General features: G+C 44.1%; 1 protein-coding gene across 1 annotated transcript; it reads right to left on the minus strand.

Moving 5' to 3' along the window:
* Positions 1-11,014: 11,014 nt before the first annotated feature.
* On the minus strand, positions 11,015-12,710 carry LOC135341760 (uncharacterized). Its single transcript, XM_064538416.1, has 2 exons — positions 12,216-12,710; positions 11,015-11,874 (listed from the first exon to the last, which is right to left on the minus strand). Exons 1-2 carry the CDS (start codon positions 12,571-12,573, stop codon positions 11,180-11,182), a joined length of 1,053 nt encoding a protein of 350 aa, XP_064394486.1. The 5' UTR covers positions 12,574-12,710; the 3' UTR covers positions 11,015-11,179.
* Between the last annotated feature and the right edge of the window lie 6,113 nt (positions 12,711-18,823).

Genomic DNA, 18,823 nt, shown 5'->3' on the forward strand with positions numbered 1-18,823 from the left:
TAAACTGCCAACTACCAACTCAGTCTGCCCTAAGACCCCAAATGTTGTAAGATAGGAAGTGCTACAAGTTGCCTCATGAATGTAGAACAGTTTTTCTTTGTTTCTGATAAAAATTAAGGTTTTTAGAGCTATCTAAGTTGAAATATGTAATAAGAAGACAGTTTAACATACGATAAACACTTTAAATTATGAATTTGGGTCAAACTAGCATGAAGTTGTGTAAAACGATTGCGGAAAGTTCGAATTTTTGAGCAAGCTGTTCACCATCGACGTAGCAAGCTAAAAATTGATTGAACAATTAAGAAGGATCTGAATAACAACATATTCAAGGTAAATGCCATACAAATGAATAGTGTTTGCAAGCAGTTACACAAACTTTGACATAAATACACAACTTGGCAATAGCATAGAACACATCATGAATGACTTCAAGCCTTCTAGCTTGCTGCTAAGCATGCACATGCATCAGATGCACTAGTTGATACTTTAGGCAGTCACTGGTTCCTTTCACATCTGGAGATATGCAGCCATGAGTTCCACCAACCACAGAGATTATTCAGAATGAGCTATCTTTGAATTTTTGCGCAAGCTCCAGTCCAAACTTGCTGAGTCAATACATTCCATATTGAACTAATTTGTCTCCTAGTAACAAGTTCTAGTTCAGTAAATGGTCTGTGTTATGAGCTTTGGAAATTCAGAAAAAATCACCCTTCACTACAATCTGGCAGAGTTGTAGGGTGTCATCATCATGAATCTCATTAAAACAATGTTTTTGTGATGTCATCTTTATGAATACCATTAAAATACTTGTGGTATGTATTTCCTGTCTTGTCTTGCAAATACTGAAAAGTTGGGGGTCTTAGGGCAGACTGACTGCCAACTACCAACTCCCAACTGCCAACTACCAACTGCCAACTACGTGTTTGAACTATCAAGTAACAACTGTGAACTACCAACTACGCATTTGAACTACTACACATTTGAACTATCAAGTAGCAACTGCGAACTACCAACTACGCATTTGAAGTATCAAGTAGCAACTGCGCACACACACACACACACGAACTGCTATCAAGTATGAACTACCAATCAAGTATGAACTACCAACTACAGTAGCGCTCAGGGCCACCGTAATACTTAGATGATGAGCTATACATTCACTCTACAGCACGGTAGCTCCTACTTTATAAAGGTCAGAGGTCAGTTTGACATGACAGAACTACGACCTTTTGTGAGAGGTCACCCCTTTTAGGCACTGCACGATTTCTCTGGAGGGCTAGCAGCAGTAGGGTACCAAGAATCAGGGCGCGATGTGCAGTCAAACTTGCAAATTTACTGCACAAAACATAAGCTCACGTGATGTGACCTTTTGACCCTGTCCACCCATGTACCAATAGGCCAGAGGAGGCGCGAAGCACTTAACCTTTGCCCGTTAACTATGGTTGTACAGCGAAGGCGTCATCTGGCGCGAGGATATTATGTCATATTTTGACGTGCCCCACGTCTCTGTTGCGCTAGAGGTTAGAGGTCACGTGACTGCGGTAAGCTTTTTGGGGGGAGTACTGAGAGAGGGGCCCTCATTCAGCCGCCCAAACCGATAAATCAACATCGTCGGATGGAAAAGGCTCTAACCGATGTGGTGGGGTCTTTTCCAACACTCTGGCGTGTGTGGCAGATACTGCGCAGGCCAAGCCGTAACGCCGCGGTTCCCCTACGTTTAACTGTACAGATTGTGATATTTTGGCAGTACCGGGTCTAAGCGAATGCCCCACGTCTCTGTTGCGCTAGGTCACGTGACTGCGGTTAGGTTTTGGGGGGGGAGTACTGATTAGCCCCTCATTCAGCCCCAAGTAGTACCACCCAGTGTTACCAATTCAGCCTTATGATAATCATGACAATACGAATATATTACGATGCCAACTGCTCGGCCGGGGTCCTGATGTATTGCAGGAAGGCTGCACTCTGCCACAGAAGAATCAGCCCCAATATGGAAGCTGTGGCCGGCGTAGTCATCCTGTGGGTCACGGAGGGTGCTCTGTATCTGGGTGGTGAACGGTTGCAGGGTCGCCAGACATCATGACGAAGAATCTCTCCTCCCCTGTTTAGCTTCGCCCGATATGATGTGTGCCCTTTCCAAACTGGTTGCATTTCGCGACTTGGACCATGGTTGGGTTTTCACGCCTCTATGTCCCGGCATGTCGCTGGGTTGTAAGCGGAGAAGAGGTGTTCACCGAGCCGCCGTCGAAGTGATCACCAGTTTCGAGGAAACCATGAGCTTCTTGTCGTGCAGCTGTTATGTGGAGCATCCTAGCGCCTGCCTGGACCCTCTTCAGGATCGGTAAAGATGACTGCTCTCTTGGGTCCGGGAGGCCAATCGATATCTGAGGGTAGCTGCCGAATAGGATTTGCACGTTTGCGGCGCCAGGCCCTCATCAGCCAGGAACGAGACAAAAGAGCAGAGGAGTTGCTCAGACACAGGGAATGGGTTAAACACACTAAAACGGACACAGAAGTTGTGGGTTGCTGTTTTCCTGGTTGAAGGGGCGGCGGATCAGGTGGAGTATACGGCACCTCGCTAATTAGATTCATAAATGAGTGGGCGTTTCACAGGAAGTCACGTGGGCTAACTGGGTGTGGCACTGGTTGTCATGAACACATTTTCATAGAAACAAAAATAATAAAGTGATTTGGATTGTTGGACAAGTTTACTGAATCATGGAATGAAAGAACACAACACTAAATGAATGAACACAACACTATTGAATGCATATGAATGCCGCTGAATAAATGATTGTACCCGCTGTGGACTAGACTGGATATTGAGCAGCAATATCTAATATGATGTTATCAAATGACACTCTGTGGGTTCTCCCACTTCTCTCTCGCCACATAAATTCATCCAAGTAGCTGGGTAGTTGATTACTGTCAACCCCCTTCATCCTCTTGAACTTCGTCTTACACCTATTCCAATACGACTCGACATGTTGGGTGTGAGTTCCAGTTACAGGATCTACAAATGTGACGGAATGGTTTACAGTGCTGTGGCTGTTTACATTTGGTAAGCTACCAACGCCATTGTAGGCTGCCCATTGATCTGAGTGAACTATTGTCCCAGGAGCTACATGTGATTGGATAATGGGCAGAAGTGTTGCTGCTGTTCGGTTAGGAACTATCTCCATGTACCCTAGGGCAGGAGAAACAGAAACGTCTACTAGTCCAAAAACCCATATCTCACTTGATGTGGCCCTTCTGCTGTATAGCATACAAAGTTATAGCAACGTACACTAGTAAATTTTCACCTTAGGTTTATGTCGAAATAGAGATTGGACAGTGACCCCTGGCCCACCTAACACAACCACGGTCTGAAGCAAATTGGCTGAGGAGACTTTTCTCAACCACTGGTAAGTATCAACAGCAGTATGCTCCACCAGCTCAACTGCTGATGTAACAGGGAACTCCCAAGCCCACAATTGAATCAACAGTAGCCATTTCTGTAAAGTTAACTTTGACTTCGAAAAGAAGCTCCCAGCACGGATCGATTTTCGTGTCTTACACTGCCTACACCACCAGCTACTTCCATCACTAACATCTCGTCTTGGTCTCTCAACCATTGGTATATTGCACCTAACCATCATCTATATACTATTATCATTGTTTTGTGATGAATCAATTTATTATTATTATTATGTTTTTAATTATTGTACCTTGAACAATCACAGCTAGATGCCAGCAGATGTTTCCCCCGAAGATAAGTAATAATTCTATCCACCCCACCATACACAATTGGTCCTAACTCCAAGAAGGACATCCTTATAATTTGTTCACCAGAAATAGCCTTCAATTTCGCGCCAAACTACCGCCATGGCTATTTGCCTCGCCCACTCATTTATAATCTAATTAGCAAGGTGCCGTATACTCCACCTGATCCGAAGGGGCTAGGCCCTGTTGAAATAGTGCTGAACTGAGTACTGGAGATCTCCAGTCCGTGTGCTGGTCTAGCCAGGGGACGTGGGAGGGGAACGCGTCCGGCAAAGGAAGGAGCGTCCGGGTCGGACAGGCGGACCGATTAACGACTCGAGCTCGCCCATTCTCGCAGGAGGAGGAGGCGTCGGAGCTTGTCAGCTGGGACTCAATTTCGATCCGTCCTCTGTTTTATGAGGAGCGAGAGGTACGCCCAGGAGGTGGCATTTGCCGGCTCGGGGGGGCCTAGGATGATAAAATCATCCAGGTAGTGGTCCACGTACGGAATAACCAGCTTAGTGGAGCTGTGATCGAATCCACGTATGTGCACTGGATTGCTTGCACTGGATTGCTTGGAGGGGTCGGTTGTCCAGGTGCACAGGTATGATGCGATACGCTGCCATGAGAGTACCCCTGCCCATGGTTGAAATACGTCGGGCTACGTCGTCTACCGTTTTGTAGGAGAGAGAGCATAAGGAGGGGTCAACACCGTCGTTGACGCTGGCCCCTTGGGAGTGGGAGAGGTTGGTCGTGTTTTGCCCCTTTGGGGCGAACCCCATACGGTTGATGTGAGTATGTGGTGGTGTTTGTTCGGAGAGCATTCTACCCAGCGAGAGTTCCTGTTCTATATAGCAGTCTATCACACCAGGGACAGCGGCAGGTTGGTGCTGTCCCTGCTGTTCCCAATTCCGCACGGTCCGAGAGCACCCGTGGTGACTGTGCGGGAGCCACGTCAAGGTCCGCTGTATATTGGTACAGCTGGCGCCAGTCGGGGGTGAGTGTGCATGAGATGCAGAGCATATTTTATGGTTGCCTCCCGGCAGTTACACCCTGAGGTGGAATTTATATATCTATGCATGCACTTTTCAGATGAGTAGAATATTAGATGGGGATAAGTGAAAGGACAGCTATATAATGGGGCCCATAGTCTGTTCCACGAAGGGGGAGGTTAGTAGCGGGGACCCTGAGCCCGATTTCCTGGGGATCTGCTACGGCCGTGGCAGTGAAGGCGTCCCTGGCATTCCCTGCAGGCATACGTGTACCTGCATCTTGCCCGACACAGTCCCTTGTTGTACCTGATGCTGTGAGGGGCGGCATGGGGAGCGGGAGGAGGAGGAATGGTGTTGACGAGTTGTGGGAGGTCGCGGTGGTCATCCAAGCAGCGGGGTATGTCCCATGCGCGGCCAGTAAACGCCTCTTGGTAGAGCCGAGGGTTTGGGACTGACCACTCAAGGTTTGATGCTGCTAGGGCTTCCCGGCGGAAGGCCCTGTCATAGGACATCCATTTGCCCTCCCGGTAGTTCCTCTCGCACCTCACGATGAGGGCCTGGTAAGCGACGCCATAGTGGAGAAGCGTTCCACCCAGACGGAAATGTCAGTGATAGGAAGCCGGGTGGGTGTCGGGCGCCCTGTTGGCGGGGGATCGTCCGAGGTGATCTCGCGAAAAACTTCAGTTCAAACTTCAGTTGTGGGCAACAGTGGTTGACATTGTGGCACCAGGGCTGGTTGTGCTCCAGTCCGTGCCACGCGCGAGGGCCAGGGGACCGAGTGGAACGGGGGGTAAGGTTAGGTACCGTGCGACTGTATGCAGATACAGACAATTAAATCCTTGGGCCTCAGTTATGGGGTGCGGCTTACCTTGATGTAGGCTCTGCGGATGCGGCGCTTACCTGGTTGTAGGCGTGGCCTCTTTCAGTTTTCTCTGCGGGTGCGGGGCTTACCTTGCTCTCAGTTTTTCTTTGCGCTTACCTAAGTGGCTGCAGGGGGGGGGAACCCGAAAGGGAATTTCCACAGCAGGGCGGGTCGGAGATTCGGATTCTTGTGAAGTTCCGCTCCACGTAGTCCATTTGCTCTTGGGACACCTCGTCGGCCCTGGTCGTCGTCTAGCAGAGCAACGCTGTAGTCGGGACTGTCTTTTCCAACACTCTGGCGTGTGTGGCAGCATGCGCGGTAACTTTATTATCATAGCCCGAGGTAACGCCGCGGTTAGGGTACTTCCCCGTTAACTACGTTTAACTACATTAAACTGCTAATTGCATGCCACCTGAGGTGGGAGAGACCTGAGAAGGGCGGCTCACTTGCACTGAGGAGATTCAAGAGCTAATGCTCAGAGATATGGTGGGCTGGTACCGTCAATTAAAATTGGAAGAAAGTTCTCCAATTATTAGTTTGATGTATGTGCAAATATATACAATGTACCAGTTGAGCATCCTCCTCCTCCCTCACAGTTACTGCAATAATTATAACTGACCACAACTATTTATAAATTGGACATTGATAATGGCTAACAGCTATTCTTGCGTGTATAATTATATGATGGCTGCACTTGATCGAATTTCAATACCATGAGTGCGAGTCGTGCGAGTGTTACAATTCAGTCATTGGAAATCGATCAACGCAAAATTAGGTTAGGCGACAACAGTACTTAATGTATACTTCAACATTAATTTGATGGCTTTCTTTGTAATGTTTGCAAAAAAAAAACCTGGGTATATACCAGTCACTAACATATTGAATTTTACAAGTCATTCCTTATGAGGGCATTGTACACAGCATTCCGTGCTTCCTACGTATCCAAAGCAACATTTGGAGTCACAGGATTGTCAGGTTCAACATGTACTTCTATAATATAGGTACAGGGACACCTTCGTCAATAAGTACGCTTTTGGATATAGTTTTTCCTTAATACGATATGGTGTGTGATAGGCTAGGCTCCGGTGAACTTAGACAACCTCGTATTACAAATAATCTAGTCTCGAATTCCTCATTGTAAGCAAACAAAATCTAGTCTCGCGGGCCATACTCCACAATCTGATTGTGGAGTATGACTACAACTGCCTGCGAGACTACAAAACGATTCAACTTCAAGCCTGTACGATATAAATTGAAGGGCCATGTAAATATTTAAATATGATTCTTTATAGGTACGCCATTGTCGATAGGAAAGTATTAACCCTTTAACCCCGCAATAGTGACTTTTTTTGCGAAATTCTAATTCTGCGATACTTAGGAAGTAGCTCGAACTACGCAATCCCTGTATAGAGGAAGAGCTGTAGAATCACATGCAATTTAGTCTAGAATTTTCCAAGCCACGTTGCTATGTTAAAATTTCATTAGCATCTTACCGCACGAAGTTTATAGTTATGGCTAGGTTGTTTACTTGTGCCGATGTGCTTGAACAGCTTGAGGACAGCATCTCCTCTGGTGATGACAGTGCCTATGAAGGAGAGGGGATAGTAGGATACCTCCCAAAGGTTACCAGATTTATGCCAGACGCTGATGAACTGTCTGGGACTGAGGACATGCATGACATGGACCTAGACGCTAGAGCTGTGGACCAGGACGGTGAAAGACCAGGAGAGGGCGCACTGTGTGACTCTGGCAAGTAGTATAGTATAGCTAGAATATCAGTAGTAAGTATAGTATAGCTAAAATAGAATTAGCAGTAATGAACAGTCTTTATGTGATCATAGATCGTTCACTGATATAGTAATACATGTACTTCAAATTGATATATCTTAGCACTGTTACATTCATATGATGTGAAAATCAAGCTTGGCTGATCCAATGATAGGCTGATCCATAAAAAAATTTTTTTGATTTTATCTCACCGCTGGCCGAGCATTTAAAATGACAAAAACGGGTGAGCGTAATAACCGTGGTTGTTATGGCAACACATGTTGCACCATTTTATTCCTTGTTGTATGGGCATTCTATTGGTATATGGTTGCTAGGCATTTTATTGCTCTGGAAACCCGATAGAGAATTTACAGACATTTCACTTCACTGTTAATTAAGAATCCGACGGTTAAAGAGTTAAAACTCTGCATTCTCTCTTCAATGTCGTTCTTTGAACTTTTGTGATTCTGTGATTCAGCTACCGTTTTATCTCCCCATTTTGTTGGCAAAATAGAGGGTACACGTTGTTGCCATCAAACATTTTCTTGTCGCGAATCGTACACTTGAATTACCTAAGTTGCATTTTTTGATTGTCCTAGCCTCGATCCCAGGCCGAGTTTTATAATGGTTTCACGCCTAACCGTTATAAAAGCGAAAACTCGGCCTGGGATCGAGGTTAGCGTATACCGTACTTATTCGATTTAAAAAGAAATATGCCGATTTTCTGACCTCTAAAAATAGTGACTGCAGAATTATTTTTTTATGGTCAAATCACAGCCGGCCGCAAGAAACAACGTACCGAATATTTGTGGTTCAGCACCTGGTAGCTGCAGGTAAAGGTAGGCAAGGTCGCTTTCGTGGTCGGACCTCCAACCACGAAAACCATGAATATTTTGCCCCACGAAATTACACGCTATACGGTAATTTAAGCGGCCTATAATCGAGTCTATGTACAGCACATTGTAGAGCAGTCAAGACAGGTAATGAGCATGCTGACTATAAATATAATCCTTTGTAGTTTTAGCCACGCCCTATAACACGGAATGCTTCACGCAAAAATTTCATAAAAACTTCGTTTCCAATCCCTTTTCTTTTGTATCTCTGATTTAAAGCGACACTTAAAAATAATTACGATGCCAGAGGTCGCTACGTTTGGAGGTTGAAAAATTCAATTGAAGTCCAGCTGTCGCGCATTTGGAGGGTCGCATCTAAATAGAGGGAATGCGCATGCGTGCAAGAATGGCTGTATTGCTGGAGTGTACTATCCGTGGCTACCACCACTACAAAACTATTTGGACAGCAGTAACAGGCCAGGTGCTACAAGAAGAAGGGAATCATCATGATCCACATGCAGTTTGTATTAAAAATAATGATCCAAAAAAGTATTCTAGGAATAGAAGAGGGCATGTGGAAGCAATAGTGACAGGACCAAGAAAATTTGCTTATGATCTGGAACATGCACGGACGGCCTTGTAAATACTTATATGTCGGTGAGAAACAACTTAGCTAGTGGCAAGATGTATTGGTTTATTATAGTTGATGTTGATCGTTTCAATACTAGTCGATGATAATTTTGATAGGAACCGCTATAAATATGGGGTACGCTAGGGACCATTCTCCAGCACAGATAGACTCAGACTCAGACTCAGACATTCGCTAGAATACCGTTGTGGCAGATTTCTTCGTTGGACTCGTCAAAAGAATACTGACAATCATCGGAGCTGGAGTCGCTAGAAACATTATCAAATATATCATCTGCTGATGGAGGTTGATTCGACCTCGCCAAAAACTTCAACCCTTCCATCATAGAATCAAGTCGTCTTCATCCCCGTGACAAGGAGCCCTCTTTGCCTTGATTTTGCTCCAGGCGTCCAATCAATGATGTCCTGGCGACTTGGTGGAGAGATCTTCTCGTTAGGATCTGCATTTTAACATGTAGTTTTGCGTAAGAGAGACTTGTTTAAGCAGACGTCTAGAGACTGGAGCACAGATGTCCAGCCTCCTGGTTGGAGTCTGTACTGGCAGATATGTGGGCCTGAAACTTGTCAAGGCAAAGAATTGATTCTATACAGCCAGTCTTCTTGACGTACAGCATCCATATCTCATCGATGTATCTCACCATCAAGGAATCGTCCATCCATGCTTTATCTTGAGTCGCAACAGCAAAACCTGTCGGAACAACAAGTTTCTTTATTGTCCGGTTTGTCTTCCCCTTTAAAATTATCATTGGCGGCAGTGCAGGTGAGTACTACCGTCAAGTGACGCTCTATATATATATAATATATATACTAGTCAATTAAGTATGTACTTGATTCTCAGTTGTCCTTATTTTGATAGTTTTTGCCCCTTCATGTGAATGGTTTTCCCAGGGACCATGTCAAAATATACAGGCGCTTCGTCCATAATTATTACCAAGGCACCTATATATATAAATAATTAAGTTAAGCTGAAGCTTTTATAGAAACACCTATTTGTTCCTCTAGGTTTTTGGGCAGCTTTTGTGCCAGGGTGATTTTTTGACGGAGCACAAGGAATTGTTATAAACACAGTATCAGGACCACTCCTGACGAATCATACCTACATAAATTTTGGAACAATAGGAGTGATTAAAACAAGTTGCAAATCACGCATTTCCAGCACCAGTGAATCCTGAGGATAAGATATCGTTCTCCCCTTCCCTTTCTTGCAGATGGCTCTTCTTAAATTCATCACTTTTTCATACTGCGTCGGTGCACTCCAAACTTTCGCTCGGCAGGTCGCAAACCATGCAGCCTTGCTATCTTTGTTGAGTATCTCCTATGAATGAGCGGTTCACCTACAAAATTTGATAGTCAACAGTTATTATAGCCTCGGTCGATCGGCTACACAGTTAATTGTATGCACCAGCAGAAAGCTTTACCCTGACACAGTCATTGACACTGACCTGTTGCTCCATCAAAAGTGGATGGTTGCTGGTTTGCACGGCTTGCAACTGCAGCTGGTTGTTGCTCAATACGAGGGTGCTTTCTTGGTATTGGCTTTCCTAATGGCCTCTTAGCTGGAAGGTCAGGTCTGATACAGGGTCTGGCGGCAGCCTCCTCTGCAGTTTCAACAGCGAAAAAATCTGTGATCTTTACCTCCATTTGTAGCATTGATTATTTCCAAGCGCAGCTGGCGCATGCTATAGAGGCGAAAATATTACATTTTGACGCAATATTTGGAGGGTCGCTTTAAATCGAATAAGTACGGTAATAAATTAGTAATAAATAGGTTTGTCTATAAGTTCACCAGAGGAGGTTGGACGCGCGTCATCCACCGTCAGGTTTTATCACGTGCGCTCATAAGATAAAATGGCCGATAAGGGCACCTCGATGCTCCACTGTTTTGTAGGCTGTACAGAGACACTGCAAATAGCCAGAAGTGGTCTAGGAGCATTCCCACCGCCCTCTCACCTTCCCTAAACTGCTGAAAAGATTCCAAGATGGATCTAGACTAGTATTTAGATTTTTTGACACTTTTCCAATTTTTGTTTAACAGGATTATGATCGCATTACCAGTGTGGATTATAAGAAATGTGAAGTGAACTGACTTATGTCAGACCATTTACCAAATGATCAGTCAAATAGATTCCTGTTCTGCCATGAATGTCGCGGCCCCCCCCCCCCAGAATGTTTTTGTATTTTAGATGCCTCGAGACATTTGATGGATTAATAGTCGTATAATTTTCTTGTCATGAATGATAATTATATTACACGTTCACATAGTTATTATGTAGGATCGAGATAATTAATAATTATACACATAATTAATGTATCAGTATAAGGTCAAAGGTGAAAATTTATTAGTTATCGAACCAGGAATCCCATTCATCCAGTGACAAGGTAGAGTCGGACTCAGCTTCGTCAGGAATTGTTATTGATGTACTTGTTGAGCCCTCACCGCTACGAGGAGCATACCGGTTGCGAGTACTCTGATTAGGTCTTCGTGTAGAGTCATTCCACCAAGTTTCCACAGCTTTGTTAGGTGAAAAATCTTCAAGTGGAGGTCCCTCTAGTCGAATTTCTAGAATGTCAGTTAGCATTTGATGACTAAGTTGTGTTCTACGATCTGTTTTTACCAGTTTCAAAGCCGAGAACATTCTCTCTATGCACCCATTAGAAAAAGGGAGGCTAAAACATAGCTCACACAACAAAATGACATTTTCCCATCTGACAGCATCTGGGCAAACATGGAGCTTGTACCATACACTCTTGTAACCGTCTGTTTCTATTGACAAATATTGTCGAGAATACTCTAATACTTCAGTTATTTCGTCTTGAAGTTCCAGAATTCGAACACCTACAGCCTCCAGGGGTTCTCTGAATGTGGTTGCTATTACATCAACAGCATTCTGAACTTCTGTGAGTGCTTTGTCCTCCGCCTCTGCCACTGGGGCGCGCCAAGTTTGGGTATCAAGAAATGTCAGTATTGCTCGAAGTAAGTTGACATCTGACCACTCAAGTCTCTCTCGCATGCTAGAATCAAGTCTTTGAACATCTGCCAAGGCTTGGTCTCTGCATGATGTCAGCATGATGTCAACATAGCTTGGTTGTAGTTCTTTAGAGTAGCTCCTTGATACTCATTCCCAGCTGTTAGTCTATTGCAAATAAGCTTCACAGTCGGCCATTGTAGGGGATCAGTGTCGGTTAAGCTCTGTAGCGACTTCATAGATTTTAGAATGCTCTGTAAACTAGAAACAATGTCCAGTTTCTCTTCTTGCAGCACCTTACTGAGCATAGACGGCACTTTTAAAGCATCCACATACATAGAGCATCCAATAAGTATCTTGCCTTGCTGCCACTTCAACAGATATCCTTTTAAACGAGCTCTGTCGGAACTTGAAACTGAGCGATCTTCTGCTAGAGATTCAAGGTGAGCCATGTACGCACCATAGCGATCAACAATCCTCTGCAATGCCTGGCGTTTGTGCGAAATCCATCGACTACCCTCAGAGCGAATTGGGGTATCACCACTCTTTGGGAATTCAAACACTCCTCTCAGGTCACTGACTACTTCTGCCAGCTCTCTCAGTTTCTTTGGAGACTTGGAGTATAGGTAGTATAGACGGAGTAGCATGTCACTAATACCCTGAAATAGACCGCTGGTGAACGAGTCTTTACAAGCCAGCTCCAGCCTGTGAGCATAACACCACCCCCAAAAAATCCACGGGAGTGCTCGTTGCATTTTTCCTCGCATACCGTTGCGTTGACCAATATTTACTGATGCTCCATCAGTGCAACTACCAATTAGTATTGGCCTGCTCGCCAACACGTCAGCCTTCTCGAGCACACTATCAATTCCAAACGGTTCTAGAGCTTGCTTAACACACACAATTAGCCCATCTGCATTGACTTTTGTAGGGACCTGGATACTGAAGAATCTAACAATGACCCTACTTCAGCTTTATTTTTACAAAAGCCCATTATACCAATTAGTTCATCTTCTACATTGCCAGCATCAGTAGTGCCATCCATAAGAAAACTAAAGAGGTGGAGATTCGACTGGATAGTGTTTACAAATTCATTGCGCTGGGTCATTGCTATGTACTTAGTAAACGATCGAGCTGAGTCCTTGGTCATATACGATTCCCCCAATTCTACACCATGACGTCTCTCCAACTGATGAATGGGTGAATATTTACGGAAAGCTAGGTTTTCCTTAGCAAGCATATAACATATGTCAAATTTTCTGCCCATTTTCTCTTTCGTTGCTTGGTCCATTGGCCCAGACAGTAAGCTTCGAGCAATTGGAGCATACTCGATGAGTGGTGCCTTTGTTGCTTTTGCATGCTGGATACGCATAACAGACATGGACCGCTTGTGTTGATCACTCTTGGCATGATCAAGGACATTGCTTAGCTTTTGGTTTGTTGATCCTTTAATCCAGACAGCAGAGAAGTTTTTTGTCCCACATATCTTGTCTTCGAATGTTCTACAAGTTTCACACCACAAAGTATCTACAAACTTGTCTTGCTCTGTACAACGCAGCCACGATAGAGTGCTGTGCTCTTTCTCTTGTTGGAGCTGCCACTTCTTAAAAGTTCCAACAGACACTTGTCTTTTAGGCTGCTTAGAATTCTGAGAGTGTCCACTGCTAGAGCTAGAGCGCTTTGATGCCATAATTAGCTAGCTAGCTATTCACAAAAACAATAACTATTTTTTTCACGTGGCTAATTATGATGAATCAGCATGCAATGAGAACTAATTAGCTTGCTGAATCAGCACGCAAATGCGCATGCGCAACTAGATCTCGAGTTCTGGCAGGTCATTGTGGCAGCCCAGAGCTAAGCTGACCAGTTTTTCAGGTGTTTGGGTCGGTTATTAGCCGAATGCCGACCGTTATAATCCACACTGATTACTCTGTTTCTCTTTAGCGTTCTCTAGCTCTTACTTGAGCTTTTACATTCTCACCTTTGACAGGTTTATAATTATCACATGACGTCATGATGATGCGTGTCCAACCTCCTCTGAAGTTCACCGTGTTTGATGCACTTCCTTCACGTGACCCCACCCCTAGACCGAGCTGCATGCATGGCCGGGCAGTGGACAAAGGGACCTAGGGCAGAGCCTCCAAGTATATGGTTTTTTCCGTATTTATACGGATTTCTGTCTTCTAATACGGCAAAAATACAGATATACATGTAGATCCCTTTTGTCAGCTTTCAGAATAAGTTAACTGGTGAATGATCTAGTAGCATCCTCTATGCCGTAGTGAGTCTGATACTGCACTGAAAGACAGCTATAAATTTATCTTATAAAGCCATAGATATAAGAAGGGAGAGGGATGGGAAACGGAGCACATGCGCAGAATCACTTCTGTGTAATGCCAAAACTTGATTCGCGTTTCGGCTCCGCCAACCCAGCGGGAAATGTTATTACTATCATTCACAGCTGCTGAGCATCCACACCTACTGTGCATCATATAGAAGCGTTGTGTATCTCACCAAGAGCTTGAAAACTTTCAAAGGCAGTTTTTTGAGTGTTGTATTATCGTTTCGGCTCTATCTAGTGGCTTTGTGTACCGGAGAGGCTGTGACTACAGCCCAAGTAGCTGTGCAAGTAAAATCAAAGCCTTTAGGTGGGTAAGTAATGGTCTTAGTAAGCTGGTTTTTAAAAGCAGACTTTTTGTGTACCCATTTAGAAAGTAAATGTCTCTTTGTATTCATTGATAGTTGGTTCATTGTATCGGCACAGTAATTTACCAAGTCTCGCTTGCCACGCCCCTTTATTGAAGGGGCGGGGCAATTACAAAGCCAGCATGTTTTGTACTGAAAATTATCATTAAATACGGAAAAATAAGTTTAAAAGAAAAGTCTCTACTTGGAGGCTCTGCTAGGGGACTAGGTAGGATAGCCTTGATAGTCTCCTATCATCTCATGTCAAGCAAAGCCAGAGTATAATGTTCTCTGAGAAAAGCCATGGTCTAACCAAAATTAATCGTAGGAGTTTGACCCATACTAATTTTGAGTGCAGCAAAAGGGGGTGAGGGAAGTTAGTTTTTTGTGTGCACAATTCGACAGTCGCCCACTGAGGAGAATATTCAGTGCTCTATCTTGCTAGCAGGTGAGACAGTTTTGATAACAAAGCACAAAGACATCCCATGAACAACAACAAAAGACAACTAGAGCAAAATTAATGCTCTCAATAAATAACTAATTAACATTCTTAACAAAAACCATGGAAACTATAACTAAACTAATTAAGTACTTAATTCAGGGTGTTCCTGTGGTTTGAGAATTCCTGCCATCGTTCTCAATTTGAAATTTTGCAAAACGTCCTTTTGTAAACATATCAGCTGTCGGACAATATGTAAGTTTGATATTTCAGAATAAAGTGATATTTAATATCAACATGTTTAGTACGCCCGTGAAATTGTGGGTTTTTAGTCATTGCAATAGCGTCTCGTGGTTGGGGTTGTTTGAGTCCCAATTCAGTGATAATTTTTCTGAGCCACTGGAGAGAGCTGTTGAAAGAGCAACACAGCTTTGTTTTTTGCTCTTCCATTAGCCTCGATCCCAGGCCGCACTTCCCACTAGGGAAGTGTGCCTGCATGCGCTAATATCGCTTTGATCTATGACATCACAACGAAAGGAAGTGGATTGAAGGAAGTAGTTCGATTGAGCCAGCATTCTCTGATAGCTACCCTTAGCCTTAACAAAAGACTCACAGCCTGCAACAGTGTGGATGACAATCATCTGAAAAGAGTGAGAGCCTATATGGACAGGCCACGCGTGAAAGTCTACTGCAGTACAACAAACCTACACAGCTCTGTCTCTATCTAGCTAGCTATATAGCTTGACTTTTAGGATATTTTCTCTGATGTATCCAGTATTATAGGAATATTTACGGGGGGAAAAATCCAATAATTTGGCGCAGCAGTCGATAGCAGGCCTTCTTTCAAAGGCCGGTGAAGTTGCTCCTCCACTTACTTGAAACTTCCTGTCGTTGACATCTAGGCCACTGACTGGTACAATTGTTGATCAACACATTCGTCTTCGCTTGATGCTGCTAACTTTTGAGCTGACTTCTACTGGAGTGCCAACTGGGTTACAGTATCCAGACAGAGTTTTTTGTCTCAGTTTGTATGACCAAAAAATCTTTGATTTCAAATTTCTTGGCAATTGCATCCTTTTCTTTGATTCTTTCATTGGATCGACCTGCCAAAAAAACATCTCCGCCTGCATCCATATATATGCAGGGGTCACTCGTCGATTGGATAAAACCGGTATTCCAGCACCTGGGTGATAGCCGGCAGACATGTTGTTTTTCTTGCAAATCCTTTTGGTTCTTCAAGGTTTCCATTCAGAAAAGCAGTGTGTCTTTAGACCATACTGCACAGATAATGCGACAAGCATACGAAGCGATTCAAGTCGAACAACCCGGTACTGCTGAGTGAATCCTTTCCACTGATCCATCAGCCTTTGTTTTTATTTTGTACACCTTTTCTTCCAGCTGGACATCTCACACGATCCCAGACATTATTGCCATCGCTTGCTCCCAGTTTGAACTGTGGGTTCTTTGGGTAATTCAGCATTGCATAATAGTGCCGTAGACACTGGCTCAGGTACATCCTCCTCACAAGGTTGATTTTCAATGTCACAATCGCTTGAAAAATCCACTATCAGGTGGTAATCTTCATCATCATTAGTGGGATCATCTTTCGTTACATTCCCACTGTGAATCACTTTTCCTCGAGTCGTATCGGTGACCTTTTGTCTCTTGGCATTTCCTTGCTTTAGAGTCCAATTTGCTTCACTTTTGGAATATGATCGCATCCAAACACTCTCAGTAGTTCCACCTTAGGCTTTTTATCGCTTCGTAGGGGGTCATTCCTTTGACTGCTTTCGCAAATAGGCAGCTGTAGAGACAGCTTCCGCCCAGAATTTGTGAGGACATCGATCGAGCTGATTCAACAAGCGATCGATTAAGTCTCTCGGCAACACCCTTCTCCTCTCAAATATTCTGGTTGGACGTATATTCTCCCCCATTGCCTTTTTACCAACAGCAGTATCCGACATCAGAGTGAACCACTTCGAGAGGTTCTTTAGTGTGGCTACTGCTGGTCTCAAAACGACTTCGATGAAGTATTCCGCCGACACACGTCTCGCAAAAACCGATACTCTTTTTGACGTTGTAGTCGAATTTTATTTTTCTACCAGCCCTCGTTTCTGGAAACTCTTTTCTTGCTTTCACTCTCAGCAACATTCAGTTGAGGCAAAATTCTAAATGGTAAAGACTTCCGGCAAAAGCGATGACTTTGTTGTCTTCATTCAGGATTTTTGTGAACTTCGTTGTTTTCCCAATTCAGATGCTTCGATACACTGAGGAGACGACATTTACACTGGTTACCGAACCCTCATGCCCATCTCCCAAGCTGATGTTTTTGTAGACGGTTTAGTTCTCCAAAAAAACCTCACCAACAAAGACTCCTCCTTGGTTGCGGCATTGCTTGCTGACTCTCGTTCCTTTGTGTTTTCAAATGAGCAGCATACTTGTTCAGTTTCCTTGTCTCGTTTTCGTTCGCAGTCGCTCGTCCATACTTGTTACCGGTAAGCTTGCAAGCAAATGTACAACCACATCATCGATTACTGCTAGCTCTTCGAACATTGACTTCTTGGACAGACTCTCCTTCGCAGCTCTAGTTTGTTTGCCCACGTCCTTCCAGACCTCTACTGGATCCTCGGGATCAGTGCCAACTAAGTAGAGCAATGACAGATGCCCAATAATGGCTAACGCACGGTCTCTTCGAAGCATGAATTTTCCGTAGGCTTCAACCGCTTCTGTCTCATTTACAATGCCCCACAGCCCACAGACCATGTAGGATAATTCCGAGCGGTACAATCGAAACCTCGGCCATATCTAGCAATTTTGTCGAGTAGCTCCAAAATAGTTCAACAATCCAACGGTCGCACAAATACTTCAACTAGTTGTCTGGGCCCATAACCTGATGAGTGCAATATTATCTATCTTGCTAGCAGGTGAGAGATCACTGACAGCAACTTTAATGCAACAAGACAGAAACAGTAAGAACTAAGAACACAAAGACATAACGAGCTGTCTATTAACCTATAAGATAGATGGATAGATAAATTTTCATTTGGATAGGAATGCTTTGGATAGGAATGCTGCATCCACCATAATGGTAGGTTTTCATGCAGGTCCTATATAAAAGAAAAGAAAAAAAATAAATAAATAAAACATACGTATAGATAATAAATTCATATATGACAGGTGTTCTCCTAGATTGTAATGTGTAGGGTTTTCAGGGAGGTTTTGAACAACTTTAAGGTGGGGCAGGATAGCGGGAGACGGTTGTAGTGCAGAGCACCTGAGTATTCAAAGCTCCTTCTGTAGTGTTCAGAGTTTGGCTGGCCTAGGTGGATATTACCTGATCCACGGGTCCCAATGTTGTACAGTATCGAGTTGAGTTTAAACTTGTTCTTCAGATAAGGAGGGGCAAGGTTCAGCAGACATCTGTGAACCTCTGCTGCCTTTCTTGGAGTGTAGTCCAGCCAAGTTGGTCCCTGAGGGGTGAGCTGCTGGTGCGTGGAGGTTTTCCATAATTCTGTATACGTTCAATTCTCTTACTGATGGTAGAGTTGCATGAATGCCATACCACTGAGCAATAGTCTAGGTGGGGGCGAACAAGGCTGTTAAATAATAGTTTGCGGGTGTTGCTTGGTAGGAAGGAGCTAGAGCGTTTGATTGTTGAGAGTGCGGCCAGTGATTTGCGACGTACTTGCTCCGTATGAGCTTTCCAGTTGAGGTCTTTGTCAATCGTCACTCCGAGATACTTGACTGAGTCCGTTTGGGGGATATCAGTACCATCAAGTGAAACATTTATCGATATACCTCTGTGAAGTATCAATTTCCTGGATAGTGTCAACATTTGTGTTTTCTCAATGGCTTTAATCCATCTGGCAGTCGATTCGAGATCCTTGTTGAGT

This window comes from Halichondria panicea, chromosome 9, assembly GCF_963675165.1.
Source record: "Halichondria panicea chromosome 9, odHalPani1.1, whole genome shotgun sequence".
NCBI classification, from domain to species: Eukaryota; Metazoa; Porifera; class Demospongiae; order Suberitida; family Halichondriidae; genus Halichondria; species Halichondria panicea.